Source organism: Elgaria multicarinata, chromosome 7, assembly GCF_023053635.1.
Source record: "Elgaria multicarinata webbii isolate HBS135686 ecotype San Diego chromosome 7, rElgMul1.1.pri, whole genome shotgun sequence".
NCBI classification, from domain to species: domain Eukaryota; kingdom Metazoa; phylum Chordata; class Lepidosauria; order Squamata; family Anguidae; genus Elgaria; species Elgaria multicarinata.
Window position 1 is genome coordinate 40,716,401 of NC_086177.1, and position 21,451 is coordinate 40,737,851.

At 41.1% G+C, this 21,451-nt stretch overlaps 2 protein-coding genes across 2 annotated transcripts in view; both read left to right on the forward strand.

The window, feature by feature from the left end:
• Positions 1-8,960, forward strand: part of PARD6G (par-6 family cell polarity regulator gamma) — an 85,776-nt gene extending 76,816 nt beyond the window's left edge. Inside the window, exon 3 of the mRNA XM_063130483.1 lies at positions 6,481-8,960. Within this exon, the coding sequence (XP_062986553.1) occupies positions 6,481-7,337 (857 nt within the window). The 3' untranslated portion in view covers positions 7,338-8,960. The remainder of the gene's footprint in view (positions 1-6,480) is intronic.
• A 2,752-nt stretch (positions 8,961-11,712) lies between these two features.
• BLOC1S4 (biogenesis of lysosomal organelles complex 1 subunit 4) lies at positions 11,713-18,604 on the forward strand. Its single transcript, XM_063130461.1, has 5 exons — positions 11,713-12,075; positions 14,110-14,181; positions 15,077-15,178; positions 16,239-16,373; positions 17,388-18,604. Exons 1-5 carry the CDS (start codon positions 11,848-11,850, stop codon positions 17,487-17,489), a joined length of 639 nt encoding a protein of 212 aa, XP_062986531.1. The 5' UTR covers positions 11,713-11,847; the 3' UTR covers positions 17,490-18,604.
• The last annotated feature ends 2,847 nt before the right edge of the window (positions 18,605-21,451 follow it).

The window sequence follows — 21,451 nt, forward strand, 5'->3', positions numbered from 1 at the left end:
TAATCTGTAGAATATCTGGGTGATGGGAGCCAGGAGGAGCTGGGATTTTACTGGGAAATGCATGGATGACTTTGGGGGTAAAGTGCTGGAAGGAGGTAAGAGGACCAAGATGTGACAACAGAAGGTAAGAGAGAAGGTTTCTGTAGTCTAGACAAGAGTATGAACCAGAGGGCTTTTTGTTGAGGAAGCATAGTGGAAGGGCTGTCCTTTCACAATGTTGTACGGGAGACAAATGACAGACTTGGTGCTAAGGCCCAGTGTCAAGGGTAGGCATGGGCAGCCACCTGTGGAAGGCCCACACCCTGGACTTGCTCCTCCTCCACCCCATTGCAAGCTGCTTGTTCACCTTCCTCTCATTCTGGACCAGACAATGGTGATGTGAGAAGGGGAGCAATAGATGATGATGCCAACTTGCTCACTGGCTCTTTGCCTGTCAAGCAGGCAACTGGCAGCGATGATTATGAGGAGGAGCAATCGCAGCTGGTGACAACGATGATAAGACAGTTGACTCACTGAGGAAGGGAGCCAATTGAGGGTGTCTTGCCCAAGGGCCCTCCAACCCTGGAAATGGCACTGTTGGCAGTAGAATGAATAAGAGGAGGAAGAGCCTCGTGTGGTGCAGAGCGGTAAAGCAGCAGTTTTACCGCTCTCCCAACGGCCTGAGTTCGATCCCAGCGGAAGCTGGTTTCAGGCAGCCGGCTCGGGTCGACTCAGCCTTCCATCCTCCCGAGGTCGGTAAAATGAGTACCCAGTTAGCTGGAGGAAAGGTAATAACAGCCGGGGAAGGCAACGGCAAACCCGCTATAAGGCCTGCTAAGAAAATGTCCGCGAAAGCTGGCGTCCCTCCAAGAGTCAAGTAATGATTCAGTGCTTGCACGAGAGGTTCCTTTCCTTTTTTAAAAAAAAAAAAGGGGGGGGGAGAATGAATAAGAGCAGAGGAGACAAAGCTTTGAGTCTGTTCAACAAGATGGACAGTGGTAAAGCTGTGGAATTTGATGAGGTCACCCAGGTTTAGTGTGGAAAGACAATTCTTAAAGGACCAAGAACAGAACTCAAGGGTGCTGGACCCAAACAGAGTGCTGGACTAGATGGACCCTTGGTCTGATCCAGCATAGCACTTCTCATGTTCTTATGGATCCTAAAGAAGCTGGTGGAGGCAAAGGAACATCCTCCTCCTCTGGAAACATTGAATGAAAGATTACACGAGTATGAAGAGAACCATTTTGAGACAGAGTAATGGAAACCTATGGCATGAAGACAGTCCAACAGAAGAAGCAAACGGTATTAAAGCTAGGGCAGGATCTACACTACTGCTTTATAACAGTTTATAATGGTTTTGATAACTGTTCAGGCTTAGGACACATTACATATACTGTTTTCAAAACGTTTTCAAAGTGTTATATCCTGCTTGGTGTAGATCTGGCCTAGGAGAAGAATCAGGGACAATGAGAGTAGAGGCCTTTGCATTTGGCAGTGACTATCACTTTGCATCATTGCCTTTGGTGAAGGCAGCTTTATTAGGGTACAGAGGAGAGAAACCGGATTGTCCAGTCAGGGAGAAGCCAAAGTCAAGACCTTGGGAATAGGGTGCACACTCCAGGGTTCAAGGGCAATGGGTAAAAGGAAACCAGATGGTAATTCAAAAGTGAGAATGGGTCAAGGGAAGGGAGCAGTTTGTTGAAAAGTCAGGAAACAGCAGCATGTCTGAATGCAGTAGAAAAGGAAAAGGGGTGAAACAAGACTTCAGAGTTCTAGGGTTGTTTGTTTGTTTCTACTGCTTGATTGATCATTTGGTTGATTGTGTTTTGTATATTGATTAACACTTGGTTTTTAATGCTAGCCAGTTTGTAGCTCCTTGTGGTTCAAAAAAAAAAAAGGATATGAATATACTTAAAGGACTGGTTATTCTATTGGAAGAGCAGGGCAAATGAATTGAGAACTGGGTCCAGAAGTGAGTTCAATGTGGAAACTGCAGAATCTAGGAATGAACAGAAAGGACAGGGCGACGCTTTTGAAAGAGCCGGTTCATCAGCTTCACCATTGAATTCCTTATCTTTTCATCATATTCTTAACCCCCCGTTGTTACAGTGCACGTGGAAAGCTCAGATTAATCATTTTTGTATGTGTAACTTGATCTGTCAGGCTTTCTTCCCTCGGAACTTGTGTTACAATTTTATCGGGGTACGGGTAGGATTTTAAAAGCAGGTTATTTTAAGCAAAACAACAGCAACCAACCACGCTAGCTGGGTAACAGCTGGGTTTTATACTTTCAAAAATGGAGACCGACCATTTTGTTTCTTCATTTCAGAAGTCCTAGCTGCACTGTGAAACCTGCATTGCACCTAGTAGTAGAGCCTAAGTTGAATGGCTGCTATCTCCTTCTATAGTCCAGCTTAAGACTGCGAATAAGTGCAGACTCCACAGCCTTTTCCCCCACCCTCACCCTCACCCTATCCACAGCCTCGCTTTGTTTACCACTTAAAGGGTTCCAAAGACCTCAAAAGCTTGCACACGCTACTATTTTGTGATATTTGGGTTGGCTTAATAAAAGTAGTGCCCTAATATGGAATTTAAAAACCTGTTTCTTTTAGGCTTTGTTGTTTAGTTGCTATGCTTGACTTCAGCATAAATAAGTTTGGTTGGATATTATGTTGTGTTTTTCTTTCCTGCTTATCCAAATTGCTCCTTTATATCTGTGCTGGGCAAAGGAAGCAGCCTAAGTCAAAGTTCACTATATATCTGTTTCCTTTCAAACCTTCTGTATCTCTGCCTGTTCCATTACTTTATAACAAATGATGGAATAGTTCCCCTGCCACCCTTTATCAGTTTACAAAAACACTTGTTTTGATCTCTGTGGAGGAGGCAGCATGTGCACCATACAGATTTTTTTAATAAGGGGTGGGTGGTTTTTTTTTTGTAAACTGACTGATGCACAGGAGGCCTAAAACCTTCCCTAGTTTTAAGTTATTTCTGTTTGTTTGCATTCGGTAATGGAGATCTATGGGGTTGAGGGGCATCCCATCGCTCTTAATGAGTCGTTGGCTTCATTCCCAAATCTGCCTGAAGTGCTGCTCTTCTTAGTGGAAGTAATTCTGTCTTTGATGTAGTTTCCAGAGCTGTCAACTAATGTTGAACAGTTCCCAGAGGAAATAATACACTAGGAGTGTGTGCAGACTGAAAATGCAAAGTCCAAAATGAATTCTTCCTATAGGAGCCTGGCAGTCTGGTTCTGTGTGGAATCTTGCTTGTTTACATAATCTTATCTGGCTATGCTTTGGTATTTCATCTGGCAGGCAATTCCTATGAAAAGCAGCTGTCCAAGCAATGGGAGCAGTGCTTCTGGTATTAGGGTGTTTTGTGTGTTGTTTTTGAAAAGGCAGTCATTTCTTCCTCCAAATCTGCCCCCAGGATCAGATGCTTGGTATTTACATTCCTCTGCACAGGTCCCATGTTGTTAAAATGAAAAGATTACTTAGAGTTAGGGTGGCATTCAAGGGCTACCATAAATGTTAATATTTAAGGCATGCTTCACGTGTGTGCTAAACACTTCTTTTCCAAAAAGATATATATTATATAAAATTTTCTTTGTGTTATGAACCAGAATGTATGTATGTTTGTTTGTTTGTTTTTAAAAAAGGAACCAAGGAAATCCCACCTGTCAGAATCTGCTATTTTTGTAAGACATTATGCTTGTTTAAGCATTTGCCTGAACAAATGAGGATAAAACTGGGGGTGTCTGTGAAAGGTCTGAAAGTGGCTTCTATGTGTGGGTGAATGTGCTTAGAAGCCTCTGCATGATTGGGAACCCTGCCTTATCAGAGTTCCTGATCAGGCAGAACTTCAAAACATGTTCAACCAAACATGATTAGAAGCCTCTTTCAGCACAAATTTCTAAAGAGGAGCTCTTGAGGTGTGGGGCCTGTACACAACCCCCTCCCACTTCCACACACTTTAGCCCTCATATGTTCAGACGAACAAGGATTTCGTCTTCAGGAAATCTTGGAACATTCGTCATTAGCCTGGTCCATGTCTTTCACACTCCTCCAAACATTTCCATGCTATTTTAATTTAAAGGTTTGTTCCTGTTGTCCATTTCAAGAAGAATTTCTCAGAAGGTGGACAAAGTGCAACTGAGGAGACCAAGAGAGCAAAGCATATTGTTTTTCTTTTCCAAAAGCTGTGACGATAAACAATATATTTCAGTGGACATTATGACCATAGGCAGGTTGAGGCATAGATGTGTCCTAACCTCACAGTTGCTTAACCAGAGCCATAAATCAAAGTAGCTTTGCAACTAGTCATCAATTCATCTCCACCCACACAACCAGTTGCTATAACTTGTTCTGGCACTCATGGCTCATTTTGGCTTTGGCATCAAGGAAACTAGGGAACAGTAACAGGAAATCTCTACCATCTTCTCGTGCTTTGACACACATTCTGATTTTGGGCTCGTGGGAAGGGGGACCAGCTTTGCCCTTGTCAAGAGAGTAGGACTACTTTGGATTACGTTTTGCACACATGTTTAATGACTGACACATTGTGCCTTAAATTGAACATACAAGAGTCAAAGTCAAAGTTTGTTTATTTCGGTCATAGACCAGCACAACAGAAAACATCATCACAATAATATTAAAAACTCCAATATACAATAAAATACATACATAAAATCCATAAAAACCCTAATATACAATAAAATACATACATAAAATCCATAAAACGTGGCAGTCTCAGCTTTAGTCTAAGGTGCATTAAAATTCTTCAACATTAATTTCCGTTGGCTTATGGCAGCCGCACAAAAACTGGCCACTTTTAGAGTAATCTGAGGATTCTGATCCGATAGAAGATGTTTTATGTAATATTCATCTGATCTACCGGGAATTCACTGCAGGATAGAGGTTATAAATGTTTGGCGTAGATCTTGATAAAAGGAACAATACAGCAGAACATGGCCTACTGTTTCCACTTTACCCATTTCACAGGGACATACCCGTTCTTGGTAGGGTACATTTCCAAATCTTCCATCCAAAAGAGGCCATCTTATTGCTTATACTTTTGCTTGGTGAATTTCTTGGGAGTTTCCCCCACACCCCAGAACAACATCTAGTTACCAAAGTGTTTGAGTGTATGAGAGAGACAACATTTTAGCTGACAATTGACGTATACTGCACAATTTTCTCTACCTCTTTCTCTCCTTTATTGGTTCTGATTAAGTTATTTAAAAGGATGGTTTCTTACTTGGAAGTTACACAGTCCGGTACCTTCCCCTGTTTTTATAGGATGTTACAGAATCAAGTACCTTCCCGTTTTTATAAATCTTGCCTAACTTCTCATGGCTCTCTTCCAGTAATTTGTTTGAAGTCAGAATTAGGTTCAGAGCAGCCACACCAGTGTTTCTGGCACCACCATCTTGCCATTGGTGGTATGTGACATGGTTAGCATAACTGGGACTCCAGTAGCTCGGGCATATCAGTTCTATCTCTTTTCCCAGGTGTAGCCAGCCTGTTGTCCTCCAGATGTTTTGGACTACATCTTCCATAATCCCTGTTCATTGGCCATGCTGAAGGGAGTTGTAGTCTAAAACATCTGAACACCAGGTTGTTTGCCCTGCCATACAATCTGCATCAGTTCTAAATTGTGTGCTTTGTAAATTAATACACACTGTGTTTCTATTACTGTCATTACAAAGAGAATAGATTATATATTTTAAGTTACACAATAAAATTACCATTAGCATCATCTGTAAATCAAAATCATATAGGGAGTAGATTCCGTAAAAGAAGAATGTATTAGGAGATTAGGAGTGTAGATATGGATCTTTCCTTGGTTGCCCTTTGGCAGTTATGTACTTGTTTGGAAACACATGATGATGGGTGCTATAAGAAATGGCATACTAGTTTAACTACACCTGTGTTCCAATTCAAATTCCAAATTCATATATTTTTGGCCAATGGAAATCAACTAGTGTCTGATGGGCCAATTCCAGCCCATAGATCATTATCAGTCACTTGCCCGAGCCTTTTTAACAGATAATGGGAGCCTTCAAGCTCTAATGAATTGCTTCATGCTCATTTGTGAAAGGGTGGTAATAAATCTGCTGCAGCTAGACATATTTCCTGCCTTCTCTTTCTCACCCCAGTGGCAGTTGCCATCTTATTCTGGGTGTTTTATCCAGCAAGCAACATTAGCAAGTGAATAAGGCATAGACGAGGCAAATCTATTTGCCAACCAATCTATTTGCCAATCTCTATTCCAAACATTCCTGAAGGGACTTTGACAAACTATGGTAGCAAGTGTCTTTGATTTTGATAGGTTCATTCACCATTAGGGTGAAATTGTGGAAGGTGTTGAAGCAAAAATTTCAAATATACACAGATGTCTGCATTTCATAAAAATTGGAAATAAGACTCCATTGCTTGTTGGAAATGGCCTGTTTATCTGTAGCTTATGAAACCAATCTCTCCCCCCCCCTTCTCTTTCTAGATGAGGCAGATTACGGTAACTTTGGTTCAAACACCTTAACCAGGAAAAAGAAAGCTCTGGTGACCCTCCGGAACGACAACCTTCGCAGACGCCACGTTAACATCAGCATGCCTCAGGACTTTAGACCGGTGTCGTCCATCATTGATGTGGACATTCTCCCTGAAACTCATAGGAGAGTAAGATTGTATCGACATGGGTGTGAGAAGCCACTAGGATTTTACATCCGCGATGGGACAAGTGTAAGAGTAACTCCTCATGGGCTGGAAAAGGTACCTGGCATTTTCATCTCTCGGATGGTTCCTGGTGGCTTAGCTGAGAGTACAGGCTTGCTAGCAGTCAACGATGAAGTCCTGGAAGTGAATGGCATAGAAGTGGCAGGAAAAACTCTTGACCAGGTAACGGACATGATGATTGCCAACAGCCACAATCTCATCATCACCGTCAAGCCAGCAAACCAAAGGAACAATATTATCAGAAGCAGTCGGATGTCTGGGAGCTCTGGCCAGTCTACAGATAGCGCTGCAAGTCACCACAGTTTGCCTTCTTCTCATGTCCTGCAGAACTTCCACCCTGATGAAATGGAGAGCGATGAGGACGCTGACATTGTAATCGAGGGCTGTCTGGAACCACAGCCCATTCCAAAATCACACAGCCTTCCTTCTGGTAGCCTTTCCCGAATTAATGGCAACAGTCTTAGCCACAGACTTCAGAGGGATCTGGTACTCAACAACAGCTTGGGACGAGAAAGCAATGGCAATATTCACAAACTGCTAAGCTCCTTAAAAACTGATCCTCGTCATAGTTTGGTTATTCCCAAAGGAGGCATCGAAGAGGATGGAACAGTGATAACGCTTTAGTGGATGTTTGAGTTTGTTGTTTCTAGTCTGAAGTGCCAACTGGAACAAATCTATCCACATACTGAAGAAAGAGAACCTTAATTCTCATGGACTTTCTGATGTGTGAAACACGTGTTGCTTTCCAGGAAGGGTGGTTTTCATGATTAGACATAAAAGTGTCGCCTATTGCAACCCATGGAAAAGTGTAAATATAATTTCTGCTCCCAGGTTCAGAATGAGAGAATAGAGAACTTTTTTAAAAAAATCCCATGAAAATTCTCTGGCTAGGTTACAGGAAATACGATTCACACAGATAAACTACACTTCTCCTGCATGTATGGTGGTACACTGCATACATACATGTACATGGTTTATATCAGCCTTCTCCAACCTGGTATTCTTCAGATGTGTCAGACTACAACTCCATCATCCACAGCCTGAGATGATGGGAGTTGTAGTTCAACACATTTGGAGGGCACCAGGTTGGGGAAGGTTAGTTTTTGCTTTGGTGATTCATAAATAACAGAAAACAGAAAATTTGGAACAGCCATTCATAAATTATGCTTTGGAGGGAAATTATTATTAAATTAGTTACATTTTGAGAATTGATTTTCTATGAATAGATACTGCTCCCCAGCTTGTTTACACAGAAAACTTGACTATATTGCACCTAAATCTGGAAAGGGCTGCCTAAAGGAACAGCTTTCTACCTTGGCAATAGTGTTGAAGGGATGCTGCATTTACTTTGAGGGGGGGTGGGGGGAGGCAGGGCGGATAGTGAACAAAACTCTGACCAAATGATTTTTGTTTTATATTTTTTTAAAGTGGGATAGAAATGAATATTGTTGGCATAAATTCTTTTTTTAAAGATCAGCTCCACCTGCTGATCACTGGTAGTACTGTCTGAATAAACTATATCTTTCTGTATGATCATGTATGTGGAAAAACAGGCAGCATGGAGAAGGCACATCACAAATTCTCCTTTTATTACTATAATATTTATTAGACAAATATTTCAATTGCAGTGGCCATTGGTTTCACTTTGATCTTGGTAACAATACTGAAAAGCAAATAAATAATAGAATTGCTGAGATACATGTTACGACTGTGTTCTAAGGCACTATGAGAAATTCATCTAAATTTGTCTTACTGTTTAGAATTAACTTGGATCCACAGAGTCTTTAATGATGAAAGCTGGTCACACTTTTTGGTACATATTATTTTATTTCCTAATCTAGTTTTTTTTTTCCTGAGAGTCTAAAATGCTACACTTCAGCAACAAATTAAGGGTTTCAACAAGCAATTTTTCTTGGATTGTTATAATCATGGTTAGCTATAAAGTAAGTCAATTAGGGTGCAATCCTATACATGTTTAGTTGGAGGACTTTTTTCTGTCTAAAGATGCATAGGGCTGCATCCTTACAGACTATTGCAGAAAAAAGAGTTTTGCTCCCAGCTCTGCTTGTCTGTTCCATAAAATGCCATAAGTTGTTAAAATGGGTTAATAGAAAAAAATTGAATATATTCATGAAATGTCTAGGAACAAAGTATAATTGTTTTACGATGTATTTTTCTACTTTTAGCTTTGTCGTTTTCTTTGTTTTTTACTGTGTAGTATTGTGTATTAAAGCGTTTCTAAAGGAATGAGCTTCATTTGTTGAATTTATATCCCAACCCTCTCCACACTCTAATTTTGTTTCATACAGGCTCAGCTTCCTTCGCACTTGAGGTTTAATAAGAAGCATTTTATTCTTAAGCTTGGAATAAAATTACGTAGGTGTGTTCATATTGCTTAACTGAAAAATGCCACCATCAACCCAAATTCAAATCCCAGCTACAAAAACCATCTAAATACAAAGACCTTTTGGTGCTTTCAAAGAGTTTGATTGTAGATTGATTGGAAGCTGGATGTAATTTCTTAATTCAGCCAAGCCACTGAGAGCTTGATGAGAAAAACAATTCACTGGATTATGCTATGGGAAAAACATTCCCAATACTGGATGCTGATAGTCATCAGTGTACAGATAGCATCTCTCTCCAAATCTTAGTGGTCCAATACCTGTTCAGAAGGGAGATGGGACAGAAGGGAGCCCTACAGAAATGCAGGAAAGCTGTCTATCAGGAAAAAGCAGAATTATATGAGAGAGGCTTTGACAAGTCTCACTGCTGAGACACAAAACTTCATAATCAAAGTACCAATCGCAGAAATGCTTTAATAGGACTAAAAATGTTATTTTCCTGTTGATCTCCTGTGAAAGTTAATCAAACTAGCAGGGGTCTATAAAACTGATAACATCCATTTAATTTAATTTCAGATTTTGTTTATACCCCACTTTTCCTACTAAAAAGTAGTTGATCTCCTGTGAAAGTTAATCAAACTAGCAGGGGTCTATAAAACTGATAACATCCATTTAATTTCATTTCAGATTTTGTTTATACCCCACTTTTCCTACTAAAAAGTAGTTGATCTCCTGTGAAAGTTAATCAAACTAGCAGGGGTCTATAAAACTGATAACATCCATTTAATTTCATTTCAGATTTTGTTTATACCCCACTTTTATTATTATTAATATTTATTTATATAGCACCATCAATGTACATGGTGCTGTACAGATAACACAGTAAATAGCCAGACCCTGCCGCATAGGCTTACAATCTAATAAGTTGTAGTAAACAATAAAGAGGGAAGGAGAATGCAAACAGGCACAGGGAAGTGTAAACAGGCACCGGGTAGGGTGAAGCTAACAGTATAGAGTCAGAACAAACTCAATATTTGAAGGCTATAGGGAAAAGAAAAGTTTTTAGCTGAGTTTTAAAAGCAGTGATTGAGTTTGTAGTTCTCAAGTGTTCTGGAAGAGCGTTCCAGGCGTAAGGGGCAGCAGAAGAAAAAGGACGAAGCCGAGTAAGGGAAGTGGAGGTCCTTGGGCAGGCGAGAAGCATGGCATCAGAGGAGCGGAGAGCCCGAGCGGGGCGATAGTGTGAAATGAGAGAGGAGAGATAGGCAGGAGCTAGACCGTGAAGAGCTTTGAAGGTCAGCAGGAGAAGTTTATATTGGATTCTGGAGTGAATTGGAAGCCAATGAAGAGATTTCAGAAGTGGAGTGACATGGTCAGAGCGGCGGGCCAGGAAGATGATCTTAGCGGCAGAGTGGTGGACAGAGACCAGCGGGCTGATGTGAGACGAAGGAAGGCCAGAGAGAAGAAGGTTGCAGTAGTCCAGCCGAGAGATAACCAGTGCGTGAACAATAACAGCATACCAAAACAAATTCAATAATTTATTTTTTAAAAAACCTAACTATCTTGAGAGCACCTGCAACTACTTTCAACCATCCTTTCTCTTAAATGTGTTTAGGATTGTAGCCTGTTTTTTCTTCTGGTTAAATTGCAGCTTAAGTGGTGCTTGCAGGGGAACCAGGTACATCTTCTCTCAGAGCAACAGTAGACAATGGGACAGTAAACTCACATGTATGTACTTTATTCACATTTCAGTTATAAGTAATCATGATTTGTAAGGAATTACTTCTAATAATTACTTCTAATAATAAAAGAAGTTGTTGGCACCAACATCTTACCAGCATGAACAGCATTTCGCAAGGTAGATCCAGTAGCCCCAAAATGTAGGCTGGAATCCTAAGTCTTCAATCTCCTCCTAAAATCCATTTTAAAGGTTTTTTCAAAATCCATGTTGCTGTAATAATGGCCAACCAAAAGCTCACAAAATAATTGTGCAAGTGTTCGAGAACCCCACCAGACAAGATGTTATAAGGGCGGGAGGGGGGAGAGGTAAAAATGTAACTGGATGGTGAAGTCACCTCTGCAAGGTCAGGTTGGTCCCTTCTCCACTCCCCTAGCCCTTTATTTGTTCTTTGTTTTGCTTATCATTAGCCTAATGAAGATTTTCAGAACTTAAAAGCTTGCTATTTTGTGATTTTGGGGGCTGTGCCTAATATAAAGGTATCGCTCACAGTACATTTGGGGATTGTTATTTTCTCCTGGGCCATATGCTTTTTGTGCATTTGTCTTAGGTAAGTGAGAACTAGGTTAAGGGTGGGGAGGTAGTAAATAGTTCGACTGGATAGATGCTTTAAATAATACTTCTCCTCTAGTACAGTTTCCCACATTTTTGATGCAGCCATTTGCGTTGGACGTATACTAACAACTGCATCAAAAGCGTGGGGAAGCCCAGCGGGATGTCGGGACGAAAAGAAGTTTAGGGCGCTTCTTTCCGCCATGTAAACCTCCCGTCTTTCTGCACCTGGAGGAAGCGCGCCGCTTGAAGGAGCAAGGCCGGAGGCGGGGCTCCTCCTCCCACGAGACCTAAGCACGTGCCCGCAGAAGGCCTTCCCCTTCGCCGCGCCCCTAATTATAGAATTTACGTAGCCCGAGCATATTAGCCCTGTTTTTGACAGTGACCCTGCTGGGCTTCCGTAGCGGGGAAAGACCCTTCGGCCGGCAGTTGAAGCTTCTCGGTTTGGCGACGGGCGGTTGGCTGCCAGATGCGCGCGAGCGTGGATTAGTGTGGGGTTGAAGGAATGGACGAGGCGGTTGCCGCCGCAGAGGAGCCGCCGCCGCCGCTACTCCAGCTGAGCGGCGACAGCGGCAACGTCTCGCAGAGCCACAGCAACACCTCCGGCCTCGGGGACGAAGACGCGGCGGAAGGAAACGCCTTCGGAGGGGAACTGCTGCTGGCAACCGCCGCGGCCGACTACGCCGCCTACCTATTGCCTTCGCCGCTGGGCGGCGTCGCCTCAGCGGGGCAGGTGAGTGGGCGCATGCGCTCTTCTGGTAGTTCGCGACCTTTTCAGACAGGGCTCGCGCCCCCCGTCCACTTTCCCCCTGAAATGGGAGGCTTCAGCGCCATCCTGTAAATCAGCTTTCCCCAACCAGGGGCCCTCCAGAGGGGCTAGACCAAACACATCTAGTCCGGCACATCTGGATAGCACCAGATTGGGCTGCTGTAGATAGTTATTCAGAAGTAACACCGCTCCCGCCCCCCGAGGTTAATGGGGCACGTACACTTCCAAGTAAGCTGCATAGGATTGTACTTCCTTCTTCTTTACTTTCTTTTTAAATGTGTTTTACTCTTTCTGGTCTGCAGGCTCGCTGTCTTTCTCTAGCCCACTTATCCATGCTCGATAAGTCAAAGTACTTAGTACCTCTCTCTAGTTTAAGACTAACCCTGCCATTGTGATCAGTTGTTTGGAACATCGTTTCAAATAGCTGGTGGTAGGAAAGTTTGAAAAGCAGACTTAAGGCTGCAGTCCTATCAACGCTATGCTGCTTACTTTGAAATGAACATATCAAGCAGCAATTTTGTCAAGGTGGATTAATTTCAATCGGGAAGAAAAAAGGTCGATTTAAGTCGAGTTTCTCATTGAAACCTTTTCACATATTTCCTGAACAGTGGTGCAAATCTGAATACTAAACTATGTTAATTTAGAAGTCAATAGATTTTATTTACTCTGTCTCATTCTTACAAGCAGGCTTTGCATCTTTGTCTCACTGTATATATTTTGCACACTTTACATTTTTGCCCATAGAGGAAATGTCTTTTTAAAATACCGCTATAGGGTCTTTCTTATGACCAGTATGCATGATAGTTTGAGGATCGCAGTACAAAGCTGTACATGTCTTTTCAGAAATACATTTGATTGGGTTCAGTGGAGCTTTACCCCCAGGTAAATGGGTATAGGACTGCAACCTTAGTATCAATACGAGAATACAGGAAGATGCACAGCAGACAATGCTGTTGTTTTCTCTCCAGTGTTGCTCTTTTCTGCTTCACTCTGTCTTGACCCAGCCTTGTCCGCACAAAAACTAAGAATCAACAATTAAAGGAGCAATCCTATAGCCCCTAGACATTGTCTGAGAGACCATAGGATACTGTGGGGAATCCCCCGTTCAGAAGGGGGAGTCAGAGATCTGCCCCTCACAGTCAGCACAGAAAGAACTGTGCTAGGTGTCCTCCAAGGCTGAAAAATTGACCTCGAAGAGGGGGGAATGGGAGCGTTTCGATGAGCAGGGAGAGGAGGAGACCAGAAGGGCTACAAGCTCTCCTGAGGCCTCCCCAGCCGCCTTCCTTCCTTGTCTGAAGTGCCATCTCTAGATGGGCAAAAAAGCCTGTCTAGTGAAAAATGCAGGGCAGAATGACAAGGAGGCAAAGACTGCCTCCACTGCTCCTCCCATGTTGCATTGGATGACCAGAACCCTCCAAGTTCAGGGGGTTCCAATCATTGAAGGTACAACCCAGAGCAAGGTTTGATAGTTACTGGGCAGACTAGAACAGATGGAAATGAAACACCTGTTTGGGTAGAGTGTAGGTATCCATATTTGAGAAATATGGACAGCTGCTAGAGGTGTTGATTTAGAGATTAACTGAATGTCTAATATGCTTATATCCAGATTAGTTCATGTTAACCTAGTGATTATTTAAGAGAAACTCAGTATTTACATCTTTAAAAATGAAATCCAGTTGTTGTTTTTAAAAATCACTTTTGATTTTCTGATATATATTTTTCTGCTTTAACAGTCCTCTGTCCTCTTTTCTGTCTTCTGCTTTGCTGTGCCCAGCTCCACCACCACATAGGTAGTGGTCAGCAACTGTGATCTGTAAGCAATGTCACCTATTTTTCTCACCTTTGCATTTTCTCTAGTGGTTGTGGGGCGGGAGTAATTGTAGGTTTTTTTCCCTCTGAGTTCCGTTTTCTTTTCTATCTCAGGTCTGCACTCTTCCACCTGTGCTTTTGCCACCATTGCTGCAACTCTTGCATCATTTCTAAATTTTGTTTTTGCAGGTTGAAACCTTAGATAAGAGTCTGGAAGATTTGCTGACCAGGGTCGATGAGTTTGTGGGGATGCTAGACATGGTAGGTATGCTATTGAAAAATGTGTGACTTAACCTAGGTTAACAACCCTTGTTGTGGAGTTGAAGCCATTTTCTCTAAGAACACAACTGGTACAACTGATGTTGAGGGCCAGCAATTGAAATCAGAAGACTTTCAGGCATGCTTTTACAAAAAGGTGAGGTGAAATGCTAAATCGTGTCAGATTCCTACCAGGTGCCTGTCCAGGCTATAAGCAAAGAATCAATTTAAATAAGGCCTTTAGCATTACTCGAATAACACAAACAAACCTTTCACTAATTGCTTAGCAGTCTCAAACCTCCATTTGGCAATCCTTATAAAAAGAGAAAACATTTGTCCATTGCAATGACAAAAAAAGTTGGCCCTCAGCTCTGGACTTTAGCTTCTACTTGTTGGTAACTTGCTATCCAAATCTGTGGTAGTTCACGCTGAACTGTCAAATTCTGCTGTTTGGGGGTATCCAATTGTGCCTGCAAGCATGAACAAATCTGCTCTGAGCCATGTCCAGTTTTTAAACCAGGCGATAAGTATATGTGTTCACTTAGATGATGGTTGGGATTGCTCTCAGGGCTGGCTCTACTATTAGGCAGAGTCATGCAGTTGCCTCAGGAGATGCTGAGGAGTGGCAATGATGTATTGGCCAACAGAGCTGTGTATCCCATGTGGCCTGCCCTGCGCGCCCCCCCCCCCCCATCCCATCACCAGTATTGAAGTAAGATTAACTGTCCAGTTGGCTTCTGTACTGAGAATAGGGGAACACCATCTTGTTCTTTCTGTCAGGAAGCAAAATTTCTTGGGCTGGCCCTGTGTAATGTCACACCCATTGTTTAGAATTTATCAAAAGTTGTTGTTCCAACTTGATCACACCAACGTGCAGATAACTTTGTTTTTTCTCTAGATTCGAAATGATTCTTCTCAAGTAGTCAACGAAAGCGTACCACATATTCATACCAAGGCTATAGAAATGAGGCGGCTATATAGGAAAATTGACAAACTAGAGGTATGTGTTCCTAATATCAGTGTCACAGTCCTTTACAGAGGGCTAATATGAATTGCCTACTATATTATTTTCCCTTGTTGTGATAGTGTTGTTATTTTGAGCCCATAACATTATCAGTGTAGAACTCATGCACTCAGTCTAGCGATCAGTTGCAGACCTTTGAGTTCCAAAATATGTACAGAATATCCCTACCTGCAAGAACATTCTTGTCTGAAAGGAGAAGAAAGTTTCCATATCCATACCTTTCCCTTCATAGTGATGGATTCCTGGATTGGGCAATTGCCCCTTTGTGTCCTTAAAACCTATTTTGAAGCTTTTCTTGATCACCATACCTATGGTTTCATATAATAGATGAGAAATGTGCCTTTGTATTATAAATTTGCGTAGTGAGTTACTTCAAAACAACAGCTTGTCATGTCATGTCCAGATGTATACATGAATTGCAGATTTTATGAATTAGCTGATTGCTCAAAGTTGTTTTTAGATGTATGTTGTCTGTGTGTACTGTTGTATATTTCTAAATTGTGCATATTGTTTTAATGTTTTAATCTTTGTAAACCACCTAGACCGCTTCGGCTATGGGGCAGTATAGAAATGTAATAAATAATCATAATCTCATGTCATTTAAATCATGAGTTACATTTCAAATGAGTTTAGAAGTTCAAAAAAGGGAGCGGTTTCCTTCATTTACCTTCATCTACTGTGCTGCAATCCCTTTTTCGTAATTATGAGGTTGGGATCTCCTTTTTTAACACAGGCATGGAAAATTAATTGTTCTTTTTAAAAAATGAACCACAAGGGCTATTTGTTACTCAGTGCTTGAATAAACCATTTTTTGGACATGTGCAAATGCAGGTGCTTTGCTACAATCTGATCCACAGTTAAATGTACTTAAAATTCATGGATTAAGCAAAGTAAATTGGATTGTGGCTCTTCAATTTCATGTACATTGGGTTTATTGTCTTACTTTTAAAAATAAAGGCAAATAGCTCAATTCAGATAGGAAATATGGTCATTGCTATTGCTGATCTAGTGTTGTCTCTTTTCCCTTTTGAACCAGGCCTTTGTAAAAATGGTTGGAAACAGTGTGGCTGGGATGGAGGAACAGATCACAAAGGCAGAATCAGATCTTGGGACATTTCCAAATACTTTTAAAAAATTCTTACACACAATCAACGTGCCATCTTTTCTTAATGTAAGTTTTCTTCATTAATGATGAAAATACTTTGTGGAACAATACACATGATACCTCTTTTTGTAAGTTCAGAGATTAGTCTATGGCAGGGGTGGGGAACCTGTGGCTGTCCAGATGATGGACTGCAAGTCCCATTATCCCTCATCATTATCCATGCTGGCTAGGGCTGATGGGAGTTATAGGGCCACAGCTTCCCCACCTGTCTCTGGGAATCCTGAATTTAAGCTCCCTGAATGTGTTTGTGTGCCTAAGATAAGAGCTTTGGAGGGCAATCTCTCCTCAAATGTTGAGACGTGGCCTGATGGTCAACATGAAGGAGGTGCATGCGCATAAAAGTGGAGCATAAATTATACAATGTATTATAGCTGCTTTTCTTGTATTGTTACATCCCTTAAAGATGTTTGCTTACAGCATGCTGCTTTCCTTCAGAGGAATTTCTTCCCTATTGCACTTCTGAGGTGAAAAATATTTTGGGGACAACTGAAGCATTGAAACTATCTGTACATATTGTGATTGAAAAGTATTATTTTATTTCAGAAGACAAACCTTAAGCATTGAATTGATAAATCTGCCATACTAGCCACTTTACCCTCTCTTCTCCACATCACCCTGCAGAAAGTTGCATCTACTCTTTCCGAAAGCAGTTGGAGTGGTCTGTTGCTCTCATGAGAAATGAATGGCAGATCTTCAGCTCTATTTCTCTCTTGATTCCATTTTAGATCCCACCTGCTTTGTGTTTCAGGAGTAGCTATTCATACATCTTTTCACACACACACACGCACCCCTGTTGCCTAAAATATTATCTGTAAAGCTGTTTCAATCTTTCCAAAATTAATTTGTGTTTTCTCTCTCTCGTGTGTGTGTGTGTGCGTGCATATTCAAACTCTGGAATGATTGAGGATACATGGATTTTAAAAGATCTTTTATACAAGCTACCACTAAAATTGCGGATTCTAAAATTTATACCTTACTCTGTTGTGTGCAAGTATTTTAACATAGAGATTTTAATTACAGAAATCGTCTCCCTCAAGGCAGAATCAACCCCTTTATGAACCTCCTGACCTCTTCAAGACTGAAGACTACTTTCCTTTTCTTGGTGAAGCACAGCGTATGTGATTTAGCTGACAATGACATTATCTAAAAGATAGTATTATAATTTAATGTCCATGATGGTCTTTAGATTATTGCACTTCTTTGAAAACCACAGCCTGCTGCTTTCCTGTGTCCCAGTCCAACTTCAAATGTTTTATTTCAGCTATGTCTGGCATAGAATATACTTTTTTTCCCCGAGTCTTTCTAAAGTGTCAGCTAACCTTATCAGTAAGTCACTTTGAAGGGGTGGGGGCGAAGGAAGCACATGTCCATACACACCAATAACCTGTCCTGCAGATGAGGCTAGCCCTTTCCCTCACCTGTGGATACTAGACACAAGGAAAGGGGGAGAGTAGGATGCAAAAGGAAAGCTACCCGCCCAACTTTTTACCTTTCCAAACTAGAAAGTGGCAGGAAAAGCAAATTGGCAGAAGCAGAACATGCAAGGAAGATATACTTTCCTTGTATGTATGTGAGCAACACATGTGCCCATTTCCTTTTCAACATGAAAAGGCAGAAGAAACAAGTAGTCTTCTGCGTATTTCTGTTCTTCATCCCTTGTTTTTTGAGCCACAAATGGCTCTGAAAGCCAAAAGGGAGGAGGGAAACACGAGGCAAAGCAATAGAATTTAACCTCCATCTTCTCTCACTAAGAAACAGCCTGGAATAGTGGAGTGGATTGGCTTATGGGCAACGAGTTACCAAACTATATTACATACTTGGTTAAGCCCATTTCTGTTAAGAGAGAAATGATTTAGAGGAAATTTACTTTTTTTATCTAATTGTTTTGCTGCTGCTAGTACTAACCCACAGATACCACAAGGATGTTTTTAAAATAGTTCTTTGGTACATTTAAGTGCAATAAGGACCAAAACTATATGCATTCATTTCCTTCATGAATGCCTGGATTCTGTTCTATATGTTGGGGAGAAATATACTGTTCAAAGAGAGGAGAAAACACTGCTGCGGAGTAAATAAAAAATAGCAATATGTGCTAATTGCTGTTATATTTCAGAGGCATCTGTCTCGGACAAAGTCTTTTTTGATGAATATCTTAAAACGTTTGTATATAATGCCAAAAGTGTGATGACCAAAGCTCTTATAACTTAAAATTTAATTAAAATCTAAGTAAGATTTTTCAGATTGTATGTAGTCTTTATTTTTAAGCCATAAAAATGTAAATTGTTTCAAAGTAAGCTATTCATATCTGACTCGCAAGATCTTATTTTTTCAGTTTTTGGTAGAGCTGACTCTTCATTTCTTTCTTCTTTGGTAATGTTTTGCCATGTTTTTCATGGTTCTATTTCCATCTTTTCTGTAAGAGATCTTGAAAGAACAAATTATTTTCTCTCTAGATTCTATTACTTGGTCTCCAATGCCAGCTCTATGTTTTGCTCTCTATTCCTTTCCCTGATCTTTCTCCTCCTCACATCAATCTCCTGTGCCTTCTCTGCTTTCAGTAAAGAAAGACCCATTTTCTCAAACACAACCATGCCACAGCCGAGTCCTCCTTACCCTGCTTCCACTTTCTCTTGTTCTGGATTCGATTTGTTCTTAGGCTTGGAATCTTGGAAGAAAACTTCCAATTCTCTCTTTACATGTTTACAGTCCTGTCATTTTCAGCTAATTGATATAGCTAGAATTCACTCATCTCTTTAAGGCAGGGGTTGGTAAGCAAGTCCCCACAAGTTTCCTTTAAAAAAAGGTTTGCTGAGAGAGCAAACCTTGTTTTCAAGCAAAATCACAATCCCAGGAGACTCCCAGAAGCATTTTTGCTAGAAAACATGGTGTGTGCTTCAAGCGCACCTCGTTTTAAAGCAAAATGGCCCTTTTACTGCTGGCTCGCCACTTTTGTTTTGCTGCCAAAACACTACCAAGGGACACCGACAAAAATGTATCATATTTTCATTCATACTACAGTAACCATCTACTTTCAAACATCTCAATTACCTCAAATGTTGGTACCCATATTGTTTTTCAGTTTATTGCTTCATAGTATACTAGCCTGTTGCTTTCAAGTGTCTAAGTGCTCTTGCCTCACCTGTATCATTTCTGTAGCTCCTCCTCACCAATCGCCCTAGTTGTTTCAATTTATTTTCTATTAACTGCCTGTGCCCCCTTGTTCTTTACAGCTCCTGATCACTCGAATGCCATTCCACCTGGCATCCATTGCTAGTGAAATATATCTAAGTCACCTATTTTTTGTTTAACGGGCTTCCATGGGTCTTGTCCTTGATCAGATTGTAAGCCTGCAGACTGGAAGTTGAATTCAGCTTCTGCCTTCCATAGACAGAAGGGCTCCACTCTGGGAAGTTGTCTCTGCCTGCTTTTCGGGGATCCTCACACCCTAGTTCACTCCACTCTTTGTGCAGTGTTTTCATGGGGCTTGAGCAGTACAGACTAAACTCAAACCACAATCCAGCTGAAGTTAGTAATTATTTTTGTTCCCTAAAATCAATGTAACAAATTTTATTCAATGGACTTAAGCAGTACTAATTTCAACTGCATTGGGACCATGGAGGGGGAAATGCCATGTGGGTTAATGGGCAAGTAGTTCCAGGTCACAGCCCTATCAGGCTAAAGCCAGTCTTGTCTGAACAAGACAAAAAGCCTGTTCTCATATTACAAACATATACAGTGAATGGGTTCAGGTATTTTTAGATGTTCTAATTTATTATGACCACATATCTTTCTGGATTGCAATTTACGAATGTGATCTTAAGAAGGAATAGACACTTGTTTGAGGACACAGAACTAGACAAGCTGCAGTTCCTGATCTTCAAGCACACCTGAGGTGTTTCAAGAGGGGTACCACCTAATTAAGGAAATCTTAAGCTGTTTATGAAATTGAACTGCATAATTGTGCATGAAATGTTTGGTGAAAACATGAAATTGCTTTTAGATTGTGTTTATTAACACATCAGAGCATCATTCCACAGAGACAAGGGCAAATCCTAAAAACAGAGGTTGCAGACTTCTGAAAACAGAAAAAGCCTTTGCATGAAACTTACCTTGCTCCTTTCAAGACTTAAGATTACAAAAGAGGAAGTAGAGTATTAATAGCCAAGCCCACACTCCATGATTGGGCTACATCCACTTCATGGTGTTATGATCTGTGCTCTTGCTGTAAAGAATATCTGAGGCAATATGCTTCTCACTACCAGCTGGTAGGGAATACAAGTTGAAGGGTGCTGTTGCAATTGTGTTCTGCTTGTTGGTTCCTCATAGGTATGTGGTTGGATATTATGTGGTTGGAATACTGGACTAAGGCTTTTGGTCTGATCCAGCATGTTCTTAATGAGGCATATCTGTACCTACCTGCCCTAGCCAGACTAATCTACCTTGTGTGACAATTTTATCACAATACCATGTGAAGAAAGTTACATCAGCCTTATGTGTTATGGTTGTTTGAGGAACTCTTATATAACACCTACCCACCCACCCAATGATAACTATCAGGCAAATGAAAACTTTTCCAGAGTTGAGTTTGGGGGGGGGGGGGGGGAGAACAGAGCTAAATCAATTAGGAAGGCAAATTCACTTTGATCTTATAGCCGCAGCAACTGTTGCAGTAACAATCGACAAACGGTTGTTGTATTAGGACACAAGGAAACATACCTAGAAGTTATAATTACTAATGGCAGCCATGCAACCTGAAACACTGCTGTGTCATCATTTTACCCAACAAATAACCGAGAGTGGGGAAGCATAACCCTAATAATGGGCTGTTTAAAGTCACAAGAACTATAACCTCCCACAATAGTGGTGGCTCATCAAGGAAGGAAGAAATCTAGAACACAATCTCAGCATGCTTGAATCAAATCTTTCATTTTCTAGTTCTGCTAAGATCATATGCCCTAAATTCTGGTAAGTGGGATGCTTCATTGCATGGGGTACTTGATCATCATGAATAAAAATGCTAAAGTAGCAATTTGATGGCATGTAAAGCTCAAGTAAGCTCAACATCTTAGAAGGCAAAAACTAGT

What these genes read in the sequence shown, in the direction of transcription:
- BLOC1S4 (XM_063130461.1), top strand. Translation starts at nt 11,848, where the DNA reads ATGGACGAGGCGGTTGCCGCCGCAGAGGAGCCGCCGCCGCCGCTACTC. An exon ending in GCGTCGCCTCAGCGGGGCAG is followed by an intron (nt 12,076 to 14,109) that starts GTGAGTGGGCGC and finishes TTGTTTTTGCAG; the next exon opens with GTTGAAACCTTAGATAAGAG. An exon ending in TTGTGGGGATGCTAGACATG is followed by an intron (nt 14,182 to 15,076) that starts GTAGGTATGCTA and finishes TTTTTTCTCTAG; the next exon opens with ATTCGAAATGATTCTTCTCA.